At 41.7% G+C, this 19912-nt stretch overlaps 1 protein-coding gene across 6 annotated transcripts in view; it reads right to left on the bottom strand.

Moving 5' to 3' along the window:
• ARHGAP32 (Rho GTPase activating protein 32) overlaps positions 1-19912 on the bottom strand; it is a 160939-nt gene that overhangs the window by 24398 nt on the left and 116629 nt on the right. For 5 of the 6 annotated variants that reach the window (XM_045585446.1, XM_045585444.1, XM_045585445.1 and 2 more), the window contains one exon: positions 7230-7311. In XM_045585446.1, coding sequence (XP_045441402.1) covers positions 7230-7311 — 82 coding nt within the window. Of the gene's footprint in view, positions 1-1696; positions 1830-7229; positions 7312-19912 lie in introns of those variants that run through there. The other variant, XM_045585447.1, reaches the window with a different exon arrangement.

Here is a 19912-nt window from a genome sequence, read left to right as displayed (position 1 = left end):
TTATATTCACCAATTTTAAAAGTTAGACTAAAAAGGAGTCATATTCACTCTGATGTCACACTCTCGCACTTGGTTAAGCTATGGAGTTTGGTGCAGAGCGCTGCTATGTACGTGGTTTTTATTTGCTTCTAACGTTGGGTTTTTTCCTTTTCTTTTTTTCTTTCAGGAGCTGGAGGGAAACGTTTCTATATTCCAGAGCATTGAACTGATGATGAAGACTATCAAAAGCAAACATCTTGGAATTTCCCCTACGAAAGACCTCACCTTTGGCTTAGGGAACAAGGACACGGGCTTCTGTCTGACAGACCTGAGGGTTCGAATCCTCTCCAACAGCTTCCCAATCTCCAAGATATTGAGCAAATGACCTAGTTAAGTCTTTCTCAGCTCCCTCAAATACACAGTGAGAATGACAATCATAATACACATCCCTCAGGGTTACTAGGATGCTTTCGTGAAATGACATATGTGCCCAGCGCTCACTCAATAATTGTGGATCCACAGGGGTGATGTTGATGACTGCAGTGTTTCTTCACCTTTGCACTGAGAACCTGTAGGATCCTGCATGGTGCAGAGCTAGCCAGAACCCAAGGCTTTGCAAACCAGGTGCCATGGGCCCTGGGTGCACCTCCCCAGTCAGGACTGGGACCCTCAGAAAGGCGCACACACAGTCACTTCCCAGCCCTCCTCCTGTCATGCTCTTACATGTAAACTGAACCTCAGAAATCTCCGACTTCTGCCCTCTTCCACTGAATTCCTTATGAAGTATTACTACACACACGGTAGATACTGTAAAAACGTTCTGGTCTCAAACCACGAACAGGAGCTACACGCATAGGGGATTTTAAAGTCGAAAGTGAAAAAGAGCTCTAATGTTTGAAATCCCCTCGTTTACGGTTTTGAACATTAAAATATTGGTATTATTTAAACAGTAGAACTTTCCTGGCGGGGGTAATTGGGGGGTTGCTCAAATTCTTAACAGGGTTAGCTGACCTGGGCTTCAGAGAAAACTCTGGTGTCCCTGCTGTGTTCATGAAAGGGCTAAAGAAGGTCCACGGAGTCGCGGACTGCCATCTCAGGGGCAGAAGGTCCCTGCAGGAAGACACAGACTCGCACAGGTATTGTATGGCCAGAGCCAGCGAGCCTCACTAGTGCCAACGAGGAAAAAAACCCACAGCGCTGGAGGTAGAAGGGCAGGAGGACGACTTCCTCGTGCTGATCTGAGCAGCCTCTGCCCAGTCCTTCTCAGCAAACCCTGTGTGCTGCCTCTGGTACACTAAGCCACCGGGAAAAGATTTAAATGCGTTGTAGACTGGGGGCTTAGGAAGCACAGGCTCTCTTCATCATAAAAATGTTCATGCCTTCACTTAAGGTCTGGAAAACATTAAGGAAGAAGCTGGTTTCAAAGAGAAAAATGGGTAAATGCCCGACTAGGAAAGAGATGCATTGCCCAGTATGTATGTGATACAACCTAATTCCAATAATAATAATAATAATCATCATCATCATCATCATCATCATCCCTCTACCATCATTAAGGCTCAACGATTCCATTTCTGGACACTCCAAGCACTAACCAACCATTCACTTAAAAGCAGCCAAGGACACACATGCCCAAATAAAATGCAAAAACAGTTACCGTGAAGCATTCCGGATTCTGTCGAGGGAACCTCTGAGTACCCAGTTGAGGGAGCCTTACCTTCTGCTGTGGCTCAGGTCTGAGGATCAATACCTAAGGCTATTCCAAATGGCTGCACTCAGCAGGGGATCCACCGGCACCGGCAAGCAGCAGCTCTGCAGTCCGTGCAGATCGCCTGCTTAGACCTTCCCAAGTCCAAGCTCTCAGGCTCCCACTCGCTCTGTCTCCAGGGCCCCCATCGGCAGCTTTTAGCTCCTAGCAAGCCTCGCCCACTGTGTGGGGGGTGAGAGCTCACTGTGTGGGGGGTGAGAGCTCCTGCCTGCAGGGCTTAATCCTCCCTTCTCCTCGGGTCCTGCTCCGCAGCCTCCCCCAAGAGCCCCGCCCAGCACTCCCACTGGCAAAACAGGCTGCTCCCGCCCAGCCCTGGCCCAGCCCCACCCCAGCCCTAGGCCTCGCCAGGTGAACTTCCTGCTCCGGAACCCCCAGCAGAACTTGTTGTTCGCTGTTGTTTTTACTCTTTGCAAAGCTACCCTTGGGCTGGGAGAAGTGGATCCAGGGGACAGGATGGCACTGCAAGCCCCACTAAGAGAAGCTATGGATGGTGCAGGAAGTATGGCCAGTAAAAGGCTCACTCCTTCCATGGTAGCAGTGGGCTAAGAAAGCATACCCTTCCATATCTCTGCTGATAAGAAGCTGCAGCTGTTGTTCTAATAACATGTTTTAAAAAGTGTCCATTCGGAATGCCTCTGTGTGAAAAACCCCGACAGACAGCAATCTCTTGAGCATCTATTAGAGGGTATAATATAAGTTGCTTGTTTGTGTTTTTTCCCCCCAGAATTGAAAATCTAGAATTAAACAAATTTTCCTGAGTGAGGCCTCCTCCTTTACACACTGACCAACTGTTAAAACTGCACCTTGACTTATGTAAATACTTAAGAGAGAGTCAATATTTATAAGAGGCACTGGACTGTTAACCCTGTTCGAATTGTTGGAAGAAATAAACGAACTGGGAGAGATGGACATCTTTTCTGTTCCAAAATGACTTTTTTACTAACACCAAGGTAAATCCCCATCGAGGAACGTGTTTGTAACAGACACAGGAGCGTTACACGGTGCACATTCTTTATAAAAAGCTTCATTACAACCCTAGGAAGCAGATTCCAGCATCCCAAACCAGAGGGATCCAGCCCCTACTGGGCCTCACAGGTAGGAGCTGTCTGACTTAAGATCCTTAGGACCCTGCTCAAGTCTTCCCCTACAGACCAGGCTTCCTCTTACCTTCCTCTCCACATACAGCTCTGAATACTAATTGTTTATAAATGGTAGGGCACAGTAAGGGGGGGGGGGGGGGGGGGGGGAGGAAAACAACAACAGTGAATGGATGTGATTTTAAAATATGAAAGGCCATAGAGAACTCTACTATGCAGCAGGAACAAAGAAAACATGTTAACTCTGACCAGTGCAGAGGCTGTGGAGCTTCCCACTTTACTGGTGTAGGAAATGGGGCTCTTAGGTTTATTCAGGATGGAGGACTCAAAACCACCCTTCTTTCGTGGACATTTAAATGAGAAGCACCCCTCCTCTCACCTTTTTCTTGGTCAAGGGATGGGGGGCCAGGGCAAGGGAAAAGAAAATCGAAAGCTGAAGAAAAGGCAGGAAGAAGAAGGGGGTGGGGAAATCCATGCAGTAGAAAAGCTATCCTGGGAATACTTAGCACAACGCATAATCCCCTCCTGTAACCCAACATACAAACACAGGGCGGGATAAACCTCCTCCACAGCGCTCTGCAGAATTACTTAGTAACAGGAACTTGAACTTGAAGCCCAAAAGGCTGCACTCTCTCCGCCACCTGGAAATGCGGGGTAAGAAAAAATGAGTGTGCAAAGCTGGTGACTCCAGAGTGAGGTCTGTGATCTAGCTCACCAGGATTTGGACAATGCCGGCTTTCCGGTTTTGGTACTGCCTTATATAGTTGTGTGAGATGTGACATCCGAGAGAAGTTGAGTGTTTTGAGTGTATGGAACCTCTGGGCTGCTCTGGCAACTTCCTCTGAGACTAATAATTAGCTCAACAACGTAAGAAGCTAAAATATATGGCGGACTGAGAGGCATTCTGCTCTGTCACTGAATAGATGATGATGGCACAGGTGAGGTCACTTGTTACGTTTCTCTCATTGTTAGCAGACTGTGTGGGTCCTGTGAAGGACTGTGTAACTTCCGCCACCACAGAACAGGCTCAGGCTCCGTGACTTTGAACTCTCCCTGCTTATGGCGCTCCATGGTGTAATTACACATGGAGACCAGGCTTCCTCACCCGAGTTTGTGAGACTCGTCCATGCTTCAGAGAAGTCTACTGAGTAAGCAGGCCTTTATTTACCCGCTCCTCCGCGGACATACCTTTGAATTTTTCTAGTTTTTTGACAATTAGGAATAAGGTTGCCGTGAACGTTCTATACAGACCTAAGAGTGTATATAAAGAATGCTTGTCCCACCAGCGGGGTATGAGAATTCCCACTGATTTATATCCTTACCAACTTTGGGTGTTGCTACTCTGAAATGTTAGCCATCCTGGTGGGTGTGTGCATGAGGCAATAAGGTTTTAACTTGCATTGTCCTGGAGATGAACAATGTTGAGCATCTTATCTCATGCTTAGTGAGCATTTGGGACATTTGCTGTGAAGTACCTGTGTAAGTTTTCAGTCATTTAAAAAAAAATATATCAGTGTATCTGTCTTCTTATTTGCTTCTTTCCACAGCCTGGCTGCCTCATTTTTTTCAGATACATGCACTGCCAGTATGTTTCCACTTTGTGATTTGCCTTCCTCACTATATATATTTTTTTAAATATATTTTATTGATTTTTTACAGAGAGGAAGGGAGAAGAGATAGAGAGCTAGAAATATCAATGAGAGAGAAACATCGACCAGCTGCCTCTTGCACATCCCCTACTAGGGGTGTGCCTGCAACCAATATACATGCTCTTGACTGGATTCGAACCTGGGACCTTTCAGTCCGCAGACCGATGCTCTATCCATTGAGCCATACCGGTTTCGGAGCCTTCCTCACTATTTTATAGCATATTAAGACAGTGTTCTAATTTTAATTTTAATTACTAAGCTTTTTAATTATGTCTGACTTAAGATCGTGAAAATATGACATGAGGATAGTCTACTGCATTACTTTTCAGTAGTTTTATCTTTCATATGCAGATGTATAATTCTCCTGGAAAGGGTTTTCTGTATGGGGTTAAATAAGAACCAGATCTGTCCAGGTGACCTAACACCATTTACTGAAATGACTGCCTTTTGACAACGCAGGGCAATGCCACTTCTATTATAAATCAAGGATCTGTGTACACATGTTCGTTTCTGTTCTGTTCCACTGATCTAACCGTCAATCCTTATGTCAATACCAGTATCTTAATTAGGGAAGCTTTAACAATAAATCTTGGTATCTAGTATAGTAAGTTTCCCACTTTCTTGTTCTTCCAAATGGTCTGGAGTATTTCTGGTTCTGCATTTCCATCTACATTTTAGAATCAGTTTTCAATTTCCACAAAAATCTCAACTCAAAGCTTGGGACATTTATCAGCCACTCCACCCTCCTGGGCTCTGAGCTCCAATTTCTGTTCCCCCAGCAATGACTCTCTCTACTCTACCAGCAGATACAGGAGGGAAAGAAAGTTTCCATCTCCTAGTCTCACACTCCACAAGATTTCCTTCTGCTTAACCTTACTCAGTACCTGCTTACTGCCTTATTCATTCTCAAATGCTTCAAAGAGAGAACTTCATTTTGGTCCAAATTTGCTAACTCTTCTCAAGGAAGGTTTGTCTAAATTCCCTAGTCCTTCATTTTTAGAAGTTCATATGTCAAGAGTAAGCTTTGCTTTTATTCTGTCTTCACTTTTTCTCCCCCACTGTCCTCACTCTCTCCTTTCCTTTCCCGACTCCTCGTTCTTTCTTTGTGGAGGAAAAGGTAAATAATATCAGAAGATGGGAGAATTCATCTTTGGAGACTATAAAAAAAAGACCCAATGTTGATCCTAGAAATGAAATGACTGAGATGAGAATGTAAGAACTTATTAGGTGCCTTGAGAGATGCTTACACAGAGGACAGAGTCCGTGAACTCTAAGACAGGTCACTAGAAAGTACCCAAACCTGAAAGAGAGGATGTGTGAGTCAATATCAAAGAACATAACTGAGCACTGATGTGTAAAGGAAAAGGGAGACAGAGAAATGCACAAAAGAAATAAATGAAGAGATAATAGTTGAGAGCATGAAGAACTTGAAGAAAGAAATCAATAAGCTCAGTAAAGTCCAAACAGGACACGGTGACCCATTAATTTTACTTTTATGTCCACGAATAATTTAACATTTGGGAACGTTAAGAATTGCTCCAAAGGGAAACTGTTTCCTATCACCCTCGTTGTGTGGTGATATAGGGAGCTTTGCATTTCAGTATCAAACTATAGCTCCATCTCTCAGATCTGGCATCCAGCAGGGACAGATGGCGATGGTAAAAATAAACTGCAGGCAAAGACCGTTTTAAAGTGTGAAACAAGCCTGAGGCTGGCAGAACTCACATCGTCCTTTACAAAATGTATCAAGAAGGTACATTTTCCCAGGACAACCCTGGATGTTGCTCTCAGAAGAGAAGACATGAGCTTCTGAAGGGGTGCTGTCACTCTGCGTCATTACTGATTTTAGAATTAACAATGCGTTACGAGTCTATTCATAGACACCCGTTTCCCAGAAACACCAATAACTGATTAACTCGCTCACGTTTTAAAAGCTTCTGGATGCTATCACAATTAGAAATGTCACTTTCTCATTCAAAACACGAGAAAGTTTTTAATTGATACAGTTTAATACCAATATTAAACTAATATTTAAAAACTCAATTTATAGTATGTCTCTGAGGCAAAATGATCAAAGATGAGGCTTCATAGCTAAGAAAGTTAAGCTTGTAGAACAAAACTGTGTAAAATAGTGTACAAGAAATCACAATAAATTTGTGATGTTAAATTGTAAGAACTTCAAAGCATTGACCACACTGTCACATTAAAACGTTCCAGACTAAATACTCTATAGGATTTGGCAAGATAATATCACCCCCCCCCAAAAAAAAAATTGGCATTGCTTTAATTATTTGTAAAACAATTCCACATATTTATATTGCACTATACACATGCTATATAAGAAATGCTGTTTAAAATAGTTTTGAAATTCACAAGCACTGATTAACTATACATCCCCTTCATCTGTTAAGTTTTAGTTAATCATTCTATTTCCATGTCCGTTCTTTGAAAGTATTTTTCTTTTATCATTCTATTCATGAAGAAACTATATTTCTACTATGTACAATAATTGTAAAAACAAATAATGACAAACAGTTCTTTAAAGTTGTCTACAAGTTTGAATGAACATAAATCTTGGTGAGATGACCAATAGAGAAATTAAAAATCTCTTAAAATCAAAGCCACATAAAATTAAAGAATGCATACTAAGTCGATGAATACAACGTCTTGCAAACAAGCTCCGTGTTTGACTAAAAGAGAGAGCCTGTATCTTTAAGCAGCTGGTGAAATACTCACCTGGTTTTGGCACTGAGTTGGTCACTGACTGGGGGACTTTCTGATTAATTAACTCCACACAGTGTCCAGGGAAGAGTCCCACCTGAGAAAAGCAGCAAAGAGATTGTTCTAAACCAGAGAGCAGAGCAGTGTGTGACCAGCGCCAATTCAATTCCCACAATGACTCCAGAGTCCCTCCCAACAGACCCTATTATTCTAAGACTAGATAACAGATGATACCAATTACACAAACAAATAATGAAACAATCTGTTGCTATGAGTATAGAGCTGTGTGTTTCAACTGTAGAAATAGCTAAGTCGGAGCTTTTAATTTTCCACACCTTTTTACACCAATTAAAATATTGAGTCTATACTAACCTATGCAAATATTATTTATCATGTTTACTTCTCAATAACCTACTCTGCTGACATTTCAATCTAGTTGCATTACTATCTCTACTATGAATTTTTCTATTTATTATCTTCCCTATGATTTTATGGAAACCTACATGAAGCCAAGTTCAAACTTTTTGTACATTTTCTCTTCATTCTTCCACAAATTCATGAAAAAAAAAAATGACAAAACTAAAATAAATGGGTTAAACAACTGCTCATTTAAAATCCTGGTTCTTACTGTTATTGAAGAGCTAGTGGTACGTGGATAAGTGGGAAAGCAAGAGAGAGGAAAGAGCCAATCTCGCAGGGGTGGCAGAATCTGGCTTTGAGAAATACACCACTGCAACCTGGTAGAATTACTCATGGCAGAGGTCAAATCCTAAGACGATCAAATCCTGGGAAAATGCTGAGCACCAAGTCACCCAGAGAGACTGTACAGTGCAGCCAACAGAATGACTACAGAGAGAAACAGCCTGGAAACGAGAGAAGAAAAAAAAAAAAGGCAATCTTTCCCCATGTTTATTGATGTTTCCTTCGAGAGGAATATAACCGAGCTGCCACGCAGCAGATGTGAAGGCTGGAACATGAAAATCACATCACTCTGCACATCGCTCTGCTGACAGACTCTGGGGAGGCATGCAATGGTCTCCCGAGACTGTGACTCATCCTGGAGCAGCAGCATTCCCATCTGTGTAGGATTATTCTCACGCACTCGTTTGCCGCATTACCGTTTCAATTTCTGGATCAATACTTTATGGTTGTCCTTAAAATTATAAAGATGGAACCAACTATCATGAGCAAAAAGGGGGTTATTAGCAATTACCAGTTTGGTCGGAAAGATCTGAATTGGGGATTATTTGTTTTATTCTATATCACATTTCTTTGAACTTCCTATTGTACTCAACAAGCAGAAATTCTTCCAAGCCTGGTTAGAAGCAGATAAGAATCAATGTGACAGATCCTTCCCGTTCTCTCTTACACAAATCAGTTATTGCGAGAAGGCATGTGATATAACAGTTAACAAGCACAGCCTCAAGAGGAGCAGCACATGGGGTCAGCTCCCGGTCTGCAGCTTACTCCACCGGTTTGTGACAAAGATTCTCTGGTTCAGTTTACTCATCTAAGCATAATGATAGCACTGAGTTCGTACAGGTTGTTATAAGGATTAAATGGGTCAGTGTAAGGAAAATATACACAGTAAGCACCTGCTAACAGTTAGCATTATTCTCCCAGGGTGTTGGGTGCGAGAAGACCTAGAGGGCTCCAGCTCCTTCCTTAGATTGTGGTCGGCAAACTGTGGATCGCAAGCCACATGTGGCTCTTTGGCCCCTTGAGGGTGGCTCTTCCATAAAACACCACTGCCTGGGCGAGTCTATGTTGAACAAGTGGCGTTAGAAGAAATTTAAGTTTAAAAATGTGGCTCTCCAAAGAAATGTCAATCGTTGTACTGTTGATATTTGGCTCTGTTGACTAATGAGTTTGCTGACCACTGCCTTAAATGAATAGGGGACATAATACCGCCTTTTACATGTGTGTATCAAGTGTCCTCACTATCAAATATTTCCATAAAAGCCTAATTCATGTCCATTTATGAACATTTCTGCAATCTGCTATGGAGAAAAGACCAGGCTCTAAATTAGCTCACACATTCACTAAGACGCTGTGATCTGGAGCAAATGTCTGATGCTCTGTTTCAGTTTCTTATTCATTTGTAAAAGTCGGGATAATATTAGATAATTGTGTGAAAGCAGCTAGCCCAGTTTCTGAATTCAAGGCAGCCAAGGGGAAAAAGACAGTAACCTACAAAGGAAAGCTACCAATCAAAAGACATAGAGTAGCAGAATAGATTTAAAAAAAAATAACAAAAAATAACCAGAATCCAACTACACGTTGCTTTCAGGAGAGACCCTTCTCAGCTACAAAAGCAACATAAGCTCAATGTGAATGGGTGGAAGATGATGCTCCAAGCAAATGGTATCCAGAGTAAAGAAGATGAGCCAAAACCGGTTTGGCTCAATGGATAGAGCGTCGGCTTGGGAACTGAAAGGTCCCGGGTTAGATTCCGGTCAAGGGCATGTACCTTGGTTGCGGGCATATCCCCAGTAGGGGGTGTGCAAGAGGCAGCTGATCAATGACTCTCTCTCATCGATGTTTCTAACTCTCTATCTCTCTCCCTTCATCTCTGTAAAAAATCAATAAAATATATTTAAAAAAAAAAAAAGAAGATGATGCAGTCACATATATACCAAACAAAGTAGATTTCATGACCAAAAAAGGGAAAAGAGACAAATACGGACAAGTTATAATGACAAAGGGGACAATCCATCAAGAAGACATAACATTTACTAATATATAAGCACCTGCCCTAGCCAGTTTGGTTAAGTGGTTAGTCAGTCCACAAATAGAAGGGTTCTCTCTATCTCTCTGTCTCTCCCCCTTCCACTCTCTCTAAAAATCAACAGAGCCCAGTTGGCATGACTCAGTGATTGAGCATCAGCCTGTGAACCAGAAAGTCACAGTTAATTCCCATTCAGGGCATATGCTTGGGTTGTGAGCTTGATCCCGTGTGGGGCATGCAGGAGGCAGCCAATCAATGATTCTCAGCATTGATGTTTCTCTCTCTCTCTTCCTCTCTCTCTCTTTCTTTCTGAAATCAATAAAAAATATATCTTTTAAAAATCAATGGAAAAATATCCTTGGGTGAGGATTAACAAAGCACAACAACAAATATATATATTGCAACTTCAAAGCATTAAAATATCTAAAGCAATTATTAATAGACCTAAAGGGAGAGATCATTAATGAATAGATCATCCAGACAGAGTCCAAATGGAAACACTGACACAGAGCAGTTGGACTGAGTAGATGTATTAGACATTTCCATCCAAAACAACAGAACGCACATTCTTCTCAAATGCACATGGGACATTCTCAAGGACAGACCATATGTTGGGACAGAAGACAAATGTAATAAATTTAAGAAGACTAAAATCATAACAAGCATCCAGTGTGATCAAAACGGTATGAAACTAGAAACCAACAACAGGAAGGAAGCTGAAAAAAAATCACAAACGTGGAGATTAAACAACATTCTATGGAACAACTACTGGGTCAAAGAAGAAGTAAAGGAAAAACTACAAAAGATACATAGAGCCAATGAAAATGAAAATATGACATACTGTAATTCTTGGGATGCAGCAAAAGCAATACTAGAAGGAATTTATAGCAATACGGGCCTACTTCAAGAAACCAGGGCATATACAAATAAAAACCCAACATTACAACTTAAGGAGGTAGAAAAAGAACAAACCCCATCACTGGCCGGTATAGGTCAGTGGTTGGAGCGTCGGCCAGTGGACCAAAGGGGAAATGTTTAACAATAGGCTCTTCAGGGAGAAAGGTCTTGATTTGTGGAATTTGCTGTGTTTACAGCGTAAACACTCCCACCTTGGCTGGTTGGGAGCAGCCAGCCCAACACAACTGGATGTGGAGTTGGGAAGAGATGCAGGACAGCCCGATGTGCAGCATTTTTACCATTTTGTGCATGAGGGGAAGTAATCAGTACAGATACCAGGCAAGTAGCTAGCATGTCTTTAGTGTATACTCTCTTTGTGTTTAATAATAACTCATTTACCTATAAATGTATGTGCTTTATTGTTTAATAATGGCTAGGGTTTGATAACTGTCCTACAAAATTCCCAACAACCACACCGCTGGCTCCAGCTCACCACTACTCTATTCTACTCTCAGGTCTTGCGCCTGCCCTGGAAATAGGCTCCCAGCAGCTTGACAAGAATCCGCGCTAGGAGAACAAGGAAGGAACTAAAGGAAACTAAAGTCCTGATTCTTCTCATCTTCGACCTGGAGGATACGCTCACATTAGAAAGAATACAGGTTCCGCTACAAAAAAATGAAGACACCATAAACCATTTTGGTACAACCTAGAGCAATGGTCAGCAAACTCATTAGTCAACAGAGCCAAATATCAACAGTACAACGATTGAAATTTCTTTTGAGAACCACATTTTTTTTTTTAACTTAAACTATACAGGTAGGTACATTGTTATTAACTTAATTGGGGTACTCCTAAGTTGGCCTTTGCTAAAAACTCAAGGGGCCAAAGAGCCGCATGTGGCTCGAGAGCCACAGTTTGCAGACCACTGACCTAGAGGAAGTGTTGGATACGAAGCTACTGCAATAAAATAAGCCTAGAACCTCAGTGGGAAGGTAGAGAGATGGCTATGTAAGGAGGAAGCCTACGCCTCACTGTGGGCTGTCACCGAGCAACATCTAAAAAGGAATTTCAACATCGCAATGTGCTTACCGCTAACTTTGTCCGGAATTCCTGCCTCCATGGTTTATTTATTTAGTTTATAGCTAGTGAAACTTTAGGGCTGTTAGCATCACAAAATATTTTTTTTAATTAAGCTTAGTCATGTACTGCTCTTGCTTCTAGGGACATGCAGGCATTTTCACCAGTGGAAACCGTTTGGCCTCAGTTTCCAAGTTCCTCATTTTCTGAGGACAGCTTCCTACCGGGACAGGCCTCTAATGTTCACATTCCATAATGAGTGAAGTTCAAGTTCAGAGACTTCCCAATCCCTGCCTTCCTGTACTCCCCCCACCCCCGGTACCTATCTCCCTTCGGATCTCTTTGCTTTTATGGCCAGGATGAACCCTGTGATAGTACCCTTCATTTCCTTGTAATATTAACCGTCTGCCAAACCAATCCAGCAAAGCAAAAATGGAGTCAACTAGAGATGGCACGCCTCTCTATAGCTGGAGAAAAATCATATCACTGAGGAGATTCAAACAGAGACACATTCATAGTCTCTCACCTGAGACATGCCGGTTATGTCTCCCCACTTCCCAGACTTTCTCAGAGATCCCCTGCTCTTTGGGGTCTCCATCCAGTCTTCATCAGACCACAATTTAAGGAGTCAATCAGTCTGTCTCTTAAGATTTTTAACTAAATCGGAATTTTTAAAAAAATATATTTTTATTGACTTCATAGAGGAAAAGAGAGGGAGAGAGAGATAGAAACATCAATGATGAGAGAGAATCATTGACTGGCTGCCTCCTACGCACCTCCTACTGGTGGATTGAGCCCACAACCTGGACATGTGCTCTTGACCAGAGTCAAACCTAAGATTCTTCAGTCCACAGGTTGACACTCTATCCACTGAGCCAAACCAGCTAGGGCACCAAGTCAGAATTTTTAGTCATCTCCATTGAGTTGTTAAAAAAAAAAAAAAAAAAAAAAAAAAATATATATATATATATATATATATATATATATATATGTATATATATATATATATATTAGTTGTTATGATATATATATATTAGTCATCTCCATTGAGTTGTTATAATATATATATATATTATATATAATATATATAATATATATTTTTTTAAAAAAAAATTTTTTATTTAATAGGATGAGGCCAAGAAGCAGTAGCTGCTATAAGCAAAATGTAGAAGCAAATTCCCTCAGTTCCTTATTTCCCAGTTTCTGGTTCCATTTGCTTATGGCCTAATCATTCTTGCTCTGGGCTTTTTAAAGACAGTCCTATTTATACCTCCCCTGCTCTTCACTCCCCCACTCACACCCCCAAAATACCACATTGCTGCTGGTTTCTTTGCCTGATTTATACTTCTCTAAACCTGAAATGCCAGCTCCCTAATTTCTCCTCTTGGAAACATTACTTTTGCAATAGAACATACAGACTTGAGACTCAGAAACAAGGTCAGGGATCAGGATATAAATTTGGGAGTTGGGTGTATAGATGGTATTTTAAGCTAAGGGAGTGAATAAGACAGTCTAGGACAAGGAAGGTAGAATGAGAAGGCAGTCCAACCCTAAACTTTCAGGTCAAGTAGAGGAGGACGCGATGCAAAAGAAGACTGAGGAGATAGGACTCTAAGAGGGTGGTATCATGTCCATCAAGAGAAAAATGTGTCAGGAAAAGATTAATCAAATACTGATAACAGTTTAAGTAAGAGGAGTAATGAAATGTTATTTCTGCATGAAGCCAAACAGAGGCCACTTGATGCAAGAGAAGAAAACACTCTCTTGATATTGTAGCTGTACTCTGAAAGCATAATAATTTGGACACTCAGTATATATATATCGCTTGGTGCATGAATTCATGCATAGGTAGGGTCCAGCCAGGCTGGCCAGGGGGAGGGAACATGGGCGGTTGGCTGGTCTGCCTGCTAGTCTAACTCCTGTTCAGGGGGACAATTTGCATATTAGCCTTTTATTATATAGGATATACACTGAGCGGCCAGATTATTATATATTCAGAGATCATAATAATCTGGCCCCTCAGTGTTTAATAAGTCTTCAATTAGGATTTGTTTAGTCCTCCAACCTTTTCTTCTTTTTAAGATCTATTTTATTTTTTCTATTCTAGTCCTTTGCATTGCATATGAATTGTTTCATCTGCTTATCAATTTCTACAAAAGAAGTTTGCTGAGATTTTTACTGGGATCAATTTAGGGAGAAATTACACCTAAGCAAAATAAAAATGTCCAACACACACACAGGGCGAAACTCTCCATTTATTGGATACTAGAGGCCAAATGCATGAAATTTGTGCAAGAGTAGGCCTTCCTTCCCCCAGCTGTTGGCACTGGCTTCCCTCGGTACTGGCTTCCCTCTGGCACCCATGACCCAGCTCATAGCCCTGGCTTCATCTGGAAAGTCATTAGGTTTAATTAGCATATTACACTTTTTAAAAAATATATTTTATTGATTTTTCACAGAGAGGAAGAGAGAGGGATAGAGAGTTAGAAACATCTATGAGAAAGAATCATCGATCAACTGCCTCCTGCACCCCCCCCCCCCCCCACTGGGAATGTGCCCACAACCATGGTACATGCCCTTGACCGGAATCGAACCCAGGACTTTTCAGTCCGCAGGCTGATGCTCTATCCACTGAGCCAAACCAGTCTCGGCAGTATATTACACTTTTATGGTTATAGATTCTTTAACTTCTCGCAGGAATGTTGTAGTTTTCAGTAAACAGATCTTTCGTTTCTTTTTTCAGATACATCCCTAAGTATTTCATATTTTAATGCTATTATAAATGAGTTTTATTATAATTTCTGACTGACATTAATGCTGCTAATCTATAACAAAATTCTCACACAGTTGTCCCAGTATATTTTAACTATATATTGTGTGTTTTAAATACATAAATTACTTTCCTTTTTTCTTCATTGTATTATATGTGAAAAATTAAGCTGACTTTTTTGAAACTGTGTTTGTAGGTAGTTATTTCATTTGTACATTTATGTCATTTGTACATCTCACTTCAGAATCTTAAAGAAGGAGTTTAGAAAATATTTAGCATAACAAAAGCATTATAAAAGTTAAGATGAGTTTAAGAACTATTGCTCTGAGCCATTTAGTAAATAGTTTTCATGAAACTAAATGTTAAGCATCATTTGGTAGGACACATTCTGATGCTATAAATTAGCAAAAAGCTATCAAGGAACAAAGTTATATCTATGGCAGCTGCTAATGGCTCCGCTAAGAAAAATAAAACCAGCAACAAGAAATAATAGAAGAAAGTAGTTAAAAAATGTGCATATTTTTTGTGATTCAAGGGGGGAAAAATATAAAATTGGAACTCCCCAACCTTGTGTTCTGGTCCTGGCAATACCACTACCTAATGTCTTTGTGAGTCAGCACAATGTATCCAAATTCCTTTAGCTCTGGAATTCTGTAATTTTTAAATGACAGTGTAGGCCCATTTGATCCACTATCTTCTTCTTCACTACAGAAACCCATGACTCACACAAGTAGACAAGGAGAAGCCACAACTGGCTCTTCAATTTACTTCTATGACCTGTTCTTTGCCCAGAATCCCTAGATTTCTAAGGCTCTGACACCAAACAGCAGAGTAACCCTGGTGAGATGTTTCACCCTTCTCTGCTTCTGTTCTCTCATCAGTAAAACAGAGATAATCATGGTACCTCTCTCGGAGTTGTGAGAACTAAAGGCTAAAACACTTAGAACAGCTCACCCGAGAATCGCCCTGCAAGTGTTACGAGTCACTTCTATTCACAGTGGCACACACCTCCTCTCCCCTTGAAATTATATAACGTTACAGATGAAAAATTACAGTACCCGAATCCCCATCAATGAACTGGAAAGGAAATATTCTGCTCTATTTAATTCTGAGTAATGAAAAGTGCAGCTCTGGATTCCGCACGTACAGATGGTGGGCTTTATATAAATAATGAGGCAAATAGGCCTTCTTCCCTTCAACTACCGCAACTGGGCAAGGTTTCCGAATATCTCCATGTCGCCTAATGAATACTTTTCTGAAAATAAGTTATTGGAAACCACATTAAACTCCTGAGATAAGAAAAATCTTATTGTCCAAGAATTGCTTCTCTGAGACTTGTCCACAAAAGCACTTAAGAGGACAGCTAGCTGTAACTGCGAAATAAAATAAATAGCTGGTCCTTGACCACCCGGTGGAGAACCAGGGGAATGCGAGCTGTGTGAAAAATCTGCCCATCTCTCAACGAAATGTATCCGCTAGGTGAGCCCCCCAAATGTGTTGTGAGAAGATGTTTCTGGGGGAGAAGAGAACATTGGCTAAACTGTGCTGGATTTCTTGCTTGACCTGGGCACAGGTTACACAGCCAGGGGCTAGCTCAGGGATTCTCACATTTTGCTCTTCAGCTGAGGAATCTGATAAAATTCAGATTCTGTTCCCCACCCCCCAGATTCTGATTAGGAATATCTAGCTGTAGCATGGTTCTCAGCTCTTTCTGATGCTTGTGGCTCCCAAAGAAAAGAGACAAACCAAGACATCAGGGTGGTACACCTGTGTGATGCCTTTAACCTACCAAAAGAAGGCTTCCCACACTTCCAACAGGAGTCTATAGAAAGCCACAAAAGCCAATGCCATTTAGTAAAAAAAAAGAAAAGAAAAAAGCAAAGTGTATTTTTTGGCTAAAGTACTTTCTATGATTAAATACCTCGGAAAACAAAAGATTCAATACTCCTTATGAGACAAAAAAAAAAAAAAAAAAAAAAAAAAAGAACAGATTTCAGAATTTCAAATTACTATAGTGAATATAACACTTCCTACTCCCAGAGTTTAAGAAAAGACAGGGAGTCGTGGTATAATTTAAACACAGGGATGAACTAATCCTTCTGTTCCCACTGCTAAATGATGACTTAGGCCTGTTGTCGGCAAACTGCGGCTCTGGAGCCGCATGTGGCTCTTTGGCCCCTTGAGTGTGGCTCTTCCACAAAATACCACAGCCCGGGTGAGTCTGTTTTGAAGAAGTGGCTTTAGAAGAAGTTTAAGTTTAAAAATTTGGCTCTCAAATGAAATTTCAATTGTTGTACTGTTGATATTTGGCTCTGTTTACTAATGAGTTTGCCGACCACTGGCTTAGGCTAAAGCAATACTCAGACTAGAACTTGGGAAATGCCAGTCTCTATCAAGCACAGGCTGACTCGGAGTTCACCGATAGCACAGAGTCAGCACCGAGTATAGGAGACTGGACTGAGGAACACCTAGACCGGAATCCCATCCCACAACCACTGAGACAGACTTGAGGGGATTAGGTCCTAGGAGTTTTATATTTTAACATGTTCTCCTGGTGATTCTTAAATACACTGCAGTTTGAGAATCTGGAGAAGGGAGAATGGAGAGAAGCATTGGCAATGGAAGGATGAAGATGGCAGTATAGCATCTTTAGTATATTAATTAGTCAGTGCTTTTCCTTGGACAGACTTATTTGCAAACTAAAATGACAATGCAACACCACTACCCAGCTTTTAGGATGGCTAAAATACAAAACCACGTGCAGCTATCAAATGCTGGGGAGAAAGCCTAGCAGCAGCATCGCTATGGAAATGACAAGGTGGTATAACCATGCTGAAAAACAGCTGGGTAATCAGAGGCTTCGCATAGGACCCAGCAATGCACATTGAGTCTTTGCCAGATCTAATGCACTCCTGGAGATTCATCCAACAGAGCTGAAAACTTATATCCACACAAAATCCTGCACACGGGTGTTTACAGTTAGAACAGAGTTACTCATAATTGCCCCAAACTGGAAGAAACCAAGAAGTCCTTTAATAATAAACTCTGGCACATCCATAACAGTGAATATTAGACAGTGATTTAAAAACAAGAGAGAGAGATAGACCATTAAGTCCTAGCTAGTGTGGCTCGGTTGGTTAGAGCATCGTACCAGTACACTGAAAGGTGGTGGATTCAATTGCCAGTCAGGGCACATTGAGTTTGTGGGTTCTATTCTCAGTCAAGGCACATGCCCAGGCTGCGGGTGTAATCCCTGGTCAGGAGTGTATGATGTGCCTCTCTCACATCGTTGTTTCCCTCTCTCTCTCTTAAATCAATCAATCAATCAATCATATTTTAAAAAGAGATTGGCAAACCATAAAAAGATATGAATAAAGCTTAAATTCATTTTGCTAGGTTTGAAAAAGCAACATACTGTAGAATTCCAACCACATGATGTTTTACAAAAGGCAAAGCCATGCAGACAGTAACTGACCAGTGGTTTTCAGGGTCAGGAGGAGAGTAAGTGGCACATAGGGCATTGTGTTCAGTGAAACATAAAGCAAGATGTTAGTAACAGAAAAAACTGTGTACGTGTGGTATTATATGACACTGGGTACTATCTACTCGATTACTGTGTAAATTTGTACTAAATCTAAGTCTATTATTTGTTTTGTAAAATAATAGTAAAATAAAGTCACAACACAGCGATGGTACGGCATCAGTTGCCACACATAGTCATGCCCTGACAGGAGGCCTGAAAGGAAATAAGCAACCACGTGACTGAGACAAAAGACCAAGTAGAGTCCATGTGAAATGTCAGAGCACATCAGCTGGGGCGGACCTGCGGGTGGGGACACCTAGGACCTGCATGTCGACAGCGCGCAGTGAGAGCAGCACACCTCAGTCGCCTCCACCTGGGAAGCGGCGGTCACATCCTAGCAGAGTGGTCTGCTCTCACTGGTCTCCATCCTTAGGAAGACCACCGGCCATGCCACCTCTAGGCCAATCCAAGCCCTGTCTCCTCCCGCACTATTAGGAAAGACAGGCTTCCTGTCCCTGTGCTTCCTCTTTGATCTACTTCACAGAGCCCAGTCAAGCTGGCCATCCAATCCCAAGGGCTATTCTATGTCTGGCCAGTCCACCTGGGGCATGTGGACATTGTGTCCTCAGAAGACGTACACAAGACTCAGCACTCAAAAGCCACTTCCTTCGAGGACCTTACAGGGAGCTTTCTGGGCTCTAAGCCTCCACTCTTCTTTGAGTACCAGGGCCTGCCTGTCCCTTTGGACTGCTTCAGGGAACAGTGCCCAGCGCCATGAAGACCTCTGTCATGAATGAAACAAAGGCCTGACACCAGCCTGTGAGCTTGAGGAGGGCAACTTCTGAGACGCTGCTCTGCTCGGCCTCCTCCATGCCTGGAACAGCAGGGGGGCCAAGTCCACAGTTGCTTAATCTTTGTAACATTCTAGTCTGCAGTCATGGCCAATGCCCCCATGCTCTGCCCACCCTCGGCCTAGGGCCAGCCTGGCTCAGGGAGGGCCCTGCTGCTTATCAAGTCTGCGTCAGAGTCCCTGACCGCCTTCACACCAGCCCCAAAGGAGACCTCAACCACCTCGCCATTCATGACTGGCTGAAACCTCTTGGCATTTTGAAGTCCCAGCCCCTGCCTAGTATCTCAAAATATATTCAAAGGTAGGGTCTTTAAAAAGGCAATTAAAGTTAAATTAGGTCATTTAGATGTGTCCATTCTAATCTGTCTGCTGTCCTTCTAAGATGAAATTAGGATACAGGGACTAAGACACTGAAAATGAGTGGACACAGAGGGGAAAAAAATGCATGTGAGGACAGCAAAAAGGGACCACCTGAAAGTCAAGCAGTGGGGGTTCAGAAGAAACTGGGCTGACAATAACCCTGACCTTGGACTTCCAGCCTCCAGAGGCTGAGAAAGTAAACTTCTGTTGTTTAAGTCACTCCGTGTGTAGTTAGTGATTATGGTAGTCCTAGCAAGTAGATGAACCTTAGAAACAAAGCAATCTCACAAAAATAAAAGATGATGATTATTCGCATTCTGAATCTACAATACATCAGAATATATGAAACATCAGGAATTCCAACAATTTACATTATAGAAATTTTTAAAAAGTCAAATTCACCTTTCTAAAAGGAGTCACATAAAAAATGTCCTTATATAAAGAACAAGTTTATCTAATAATCCCTTTAGCATGTTAACTGCATTTTTTTGTT

This window comes from Pipistrellus kuhlii, unplaced genomic scaffold (genome assembly GCF_014108245.1).
Source record: "Pipistrellus kuhlii isolate mPipKuh1 unplaced genomic scaffold, mPipKuh1.p scaffold_m20_p_20, whole genome shotgun sequence".
NCBI lineage: Eukaryota > Metazoa > Chordata > Mammalia > Chiroptera > Vespertilionidae > Pipistrellus > Pipistrellus kuhlii.
This window is presented reverse-complemented; position numbering and strand designations above follow the sequence as displayed.